Source organism: Patiria miniata, unplaced genomic scaffold (assembly GCF_015706575.1).
Source record: "Patiria miniata isolate m_02_andy unplaced genomic scaffold, ASM1570657v1 HiC_scaffold_3, whole genome shotgun sequence".
Classification (NCBI taxonomy): Eukaryota; Metazoa; Echinodermata; class Asteroidea; order Valvatida; family Asterinidae; genus Patiria; species Patiria miniata.
The window spans coordinates 8894246-8899551 of NW_024037069.1; the positions used below are offsets into that span (position 1 = coordinate 8894246).

Genomic DNA, 5306 nt, shown 5'->3' on the forward strand with positions numbered 1-5306 from the left:
CGTACGTTTTTTTTGTTCAAGGCTATCGCGGAAAAAGTCGAGGGGCCCCGGCCCTTTTAGGGTTAACAGAGCGTGTCTTCAGCACTTTGCAATCGAAAGGAGTACTCGGAAGAAGAAAACAACATTCATCAATATTCTATCATATACGATTAAGGATTTCTGGCACAGTTGTATAAGAGTCAATCACAAGTCAATCGCAAGACAATCACAAGCTATGTTACAAATTACACGGGTGAGCAATGATCACGTATGCCTTCTCATATATCCAGAGCAGGATACTTGAAGCCAGGACAGGATCTTAAGCAGCCGTCAAATCACTTTAGCATGACTTACACACTGCCGGATTTAGGACTTTTAAGAGGCTGTGGCTCAGACTTAAATTAATAATGATCTGAGAGTTGTTGAACTGAGAATTTGAATGACATAATTTCTGGAAAGAATGTTTAGTGGTTTTTTTTTTCAAATGTGGAAGGGTGGCTAGCCACGCCCACCGCAATATGCCTTTATTGTACCACACTGTATGTCAACACTACAATTTTTGACTTTTTGAATAAACACACTGATACGTTTTGACAAAACTGTGTACACAAAACAGCTTTCTGAAACTTTCGAATATTCTCATTGGTGTTTGAATACAAAACAGCTTTCTGAAACTTTCGAATAGTTTCATTGGTGTTTGAATACATTTAAAATTATGCATTGACGAAAGTAAAATGTACTTCCAGTTATCACTTTCTTGTACAGTTACGTCTCTAATTACATGTGTAATGTGTGTCCTACAGAAACAGACTGGTGCAATGTAAAATCGAAATTACAAACTTTCACAAAGAGTTACTAGCCTTGACTCAGTGATGGAATGTGTTACTTTGGTACAAGTGCAGAATTACCGTCTCTCTTATACTTGAATCCAGGACAGGATCTTCAGCATCTTCAGTTCTCAAGTCATCGTTATCTTGCCTGTGTATTGTTAAGGGCTCTCCTCTGGCTCCTGCTCAACATTTGGTTGGGCATGGGATGCTGTTGGCTGTACTCTGGGCGAAATGGTTGGCACCGATTCCTGGTCGTGTCTCCTTGCAAGGTTGGGAAAACACGGTTTGAGCAGAACTCTCAACCCGTTCTGAAACTGTTTGTACTTCAAGGCGTAGATGATGGGATTGACGCAGGTGTTCAGCTGTACCAAGATCACAGAGATGTAGTAGAAGGCCCCCTGGAAATTCAACGGCAGCCCAAAATTGAACATGAAGAAGGCGATCTGATTGGGCGTCCAGCAGATGGTGTACGTCACGAAGACGATGAAGAGGGTCTTCAGCGTGTTACGTCGGGCGCGAAGCAGGGAGCCACTCATGCTGTTCTGCCCTTGCTGACTGGTTGATGGCTCGGGGTGGACGGTAGACGAGGCGCTCTTCAGCTGAAGGATGATGTGGACGTAGCAGAAAGTCATATAGATCAACGGGATCAGATACTCAATGAGGAACGTAATAGTTCCAATTGCTACGCTGGCAGCTCTCGACAAATTTGCAAATATACAAGTTCGGTCCTGGATCTCATAGAGAAAAACATTGTTACTCTTATAAACAAAAGCAAGTACCCACACTGTAACAAGCATGGCTGTTGCTCGCTTTCTGTCGAAATACGTCAGGTACTTGAACGGGTACACAATGGCAACGTAGCGCTCTGTCGTCAGCACTACCAGGTTGAGTGTAGAGGCGACAAAAAAGATCCACAAAATGATCGCGGATCTCCATACAAAGCATTGGAGGAATGCCACAGCTGAATTGGAGCTCACTGCCGGCGGTATTTGGAGGTTGTTTTGCAGAATCATAAATAAGGACCCCAGGAAATCGATGACAGCCTGGTTGAAGATGAAGGCGTTGGTCAGGGTTCTCATCGCCGGCACTTTAGCGATGACAACGCAGACGACGGTGTTACCGAAGATCCCCACGACTCCGATGATGATCTTCAGAATTAGTGTGATAGTCGCAGCATCCATCTTCTGCCGTGTCACTGTGAACAACTTGCAACGTTTGCCTATCTGTAATTTCTGTACCAAGTACTAAGGGTATATTATCTATAGGGAAAAGCTGTATCTGCAGTTCGTGATGAACAAGGTTTTTTTCGGCTAAGAACCTTGAGTCCACAGTTTTGACCTGGAGCCTGAAACAAAATTTCAACTGATGTATGTTTTGCCAATGGCGTGCTATACCAACACTGTTTCTTGACGAAGTGGAGAGTAACAATCTGGTACTCGGTGTCTGGCACTTACACTGAACTTACGCCACTAGTCGGTTCGCTACTTATAGGTCGTGAAGGGCTATAGCAAAGCCTCAAATGATGTTCCTCGGCAACTAACGGAGGACTTGAATTAATCCACTTCAACTTGAGGGGAAAATTAGTCGGTCCAAAGGTCGTTTGGTTGTTCTCTATAAAATATTATGTCACTTGTTTGGTAAAAGCAAACGGCCCTGACAGGTTCGATCGGCTGATTGTCTCCAACTCATAACTGAATTCCAAGTGCATGCGCAGTCAAATTCTTTGATTTGGCTTTGTTCATTTTTGTAAATATTACATCAGTTGCTTTCAACTCATACGCTGCCTTTCGCAAGGAGAAAATTAAGAATTTAAAAGGAAACGAATCACCTTTTATTTTAAGCAGGACATACACTTGTTATTTAATTTTACCACAACCTCGCAATCCAGGCAACCTTCGAAGAACAAAAGTACTCCGGAAGGCAATCGGCATTTGCAAACAGAATTAAAAATTTCAGTCTTTTTTTGTTCAATAGTTTTGGAACACTCCCAAACAGGCCTTTTTTAAACCTCAAAGCAGTTAGGCCTACAGAAATTTCTCAACAATAATCAGTGTTCTATAAATCAAATAACGAATTATATATCTCCGAACAACTCTCTCTTCATACAGCGCGGTGCTGAATTATTCAGGACTATCAAATTTTGCAAAAAGTTCAACTCTTTTATCCTACCAATAAACAAAAATCATAATTCGATTACCGGAATCTGGGAACAACAAAGGTATAATCGGGATCGCCGCGTGTGCTGTGTTCTCTCTATCGAATTTTGCGAGCGAGTCAGTTCTGTTCTGTGCCAAACAAAAATCGTGATTCAATTGCGAATGTTATTTCCCTTGTCTTGTTATGGCTAACGGAACTTTCTTTTCTTTAACTATCTTTTGACCCGGTCTTATTTTTTTATTACATTCCCGGAAACTCGAAAACAAAACGATCTTTTCAAATAGGGCAAATGCTTGCTCTGCGATTTTGTGTTTGCTTTTACTCAACAAGAACAAAACCGGCTAAGATTCCGATGCTATATCTGAGATTTTAACCGCTATAAGCGTAAATTACACTGAATGATACTTGATTTCTCAAGAGGGACAAGGGCTGAACCAGGGAGGGAGCTACCGGGGGCCATGCCCCCTCCCCCCCCCCCCATACAAAACAAACTGGTCGAAGTGGTCAGCAATTGCCTCAGATCGCACCACAGAGCATCTAAAATCCAACAAATTTTCGGGGCCATTAAATTATTTTTCCATAAATCTGTATTTTAAACTGGTTGCATTTTGAAAAAGCTAGCGGGCTCCTCAGCACGATCAGGTCGAACGGGAGGCTTCCTGCTTCGGCTACTTCGATAGGGCCTAGATTCTTACGTTATGTAGACACCGTTCTAAAGTTCTGTTCACGGATCACACATAAAAAGGTGCGCGTTCTTTCAGCAAAACGAAAACAATTTCACACATCCTAATGTGAATTGTTTTCGTTATGCTGAAAGAACACTTACCTTTTTTTGTGATCCGTGGATAGAGCTTTAAAACGGTGGCTGTGTTTAAAATTCCGTAACGTGAAAACTACATGAGTGACTTGAATGATTCTTATACTAAAAGAAAGCTTATGGATTGGGCTTTCACATCTTATTTTGATAGTTTTTATAATTCCACATGCAGAATTTCATTTAAAAAAATTGTGCTGCCATTTGAGTTGCCTTTTTATACTCACCCTGTATAGATTTGTATTTCTTCCCAACTCTTATCTGTAGACCATCCGAAAATGGTGTCGATTGCGTCGACTGATTGTTAACCGAAATGGCATCAAAAACAAGACACCGAGATATAACAGCAACAATGAGTGATTCTTAACATGTTTGTAAATTTATTGCTATATGTAATGACTTACTTTGTTACCAAATATTTAACGTCCCAAGTCAAGCTTTTACTTTGCCTGAATTTACTTTGCCTGAATTTACTTTGCCTAATACTGTGATTAACACTGCGCAGTGTTTGCCCTGAATTGACTGTCTTCAAAGCAATCAAAATTCATTAATGTTGAGTCAAACACCGAATGCAGTTCAATTCCATGCCACATTCGTGTTTATTTGATTGTTCCAGAATCTGCTGTTATAGTAAATCAAATTATCTAGTGGTTTATGTTAGTCTGATTCACATTTGTTTTACCGAAAAATTATATTTATTTTGTTAACGTTACAGGGGTAAGTAGCCCACTAAAAATCTGTGATTCATGGTACCCAAATGCTATAGTGCTAATGTGGGTTTTGGTTTAACTATGGTGTCTCAGTGAATAGAATCGGAACGTGTGAGCCGCACGTTTTTACAGTTCTAATAAAGGATCTTTGATTCGTAAAATCGAAGCTATAGTGGTTACAATAGAAGACCTTGTTTCTTTTTATTATTTTACTTGGTAGGAAATAAAGCAACACAAGAGCAAAATACAGCAACCTAAGAGCAATAACCTAAACCATGCAACCCGACGTCTGTGGCTACAATAGTACAAGATCAATAAATGCTAAGTTAGGAATGCCAAACTCAAACAGATACATAAAAGGATGTACGGTTTCATTAATTTAATTACCATTTTGTTAAAAATGAGGTAGACGGGAAAGAAGATAATGTACTTTGAAAACGTCATACATGAATACTGCAGTTTTCAATAAATGCATATTGACATTTCCACCTGCTGAGCTGAGTTCGCGGAAATGTCAGACTTAGGGATGTTAGACTGGCCCCGCAGTGGCGCACCCAAGGGGTGGGGACCCTCGGGGGGGGGGGGGGGGTGAGCCTCCCTCCAGCCCCACTCCCCCAGGTGGTTGTCATTTTTAAAATTTGTTTCACGATTTGACCTTGTTGATTTGTATGTGGCCCATTTTCGAGTATAGCAGGGGTGTAAGTGGTGCAATAGGGGTGTAAGTGGCGCCACCAACGTCAAAATAGTCCGCCCCCTAAAAAAACCACAATTTTTTTAAAAAACAATTGCGAAGCCCCCCCCCCCCCCCCCCCCCGC

The 5306-nt window shown here is 41.2% G+C and overlaps 1 protein-coding gene across 1 annotated transcript; it reads right to left on the reverse strand.

Moving 5' to 3' along the window:
- Positions 1–550: 550 nt before the first annotated feature.
- On the reverse strand, positions 551–2003 carry LOC119738825 (QRFP-like peptide receptor). The gene has a single exon (XM_038213793.1). It carries the CDS (start codon positions 1988–1990, stop codon positions 968–970), a length of 1023 nt encoding a protein of 340 aa, XP_038069721.1. The 5' UTR covers positions 1991–2003; the 3' UTR covers positions 551–967.
- Positions 2004–5306: the final 3303 nt, after the last annotated feature.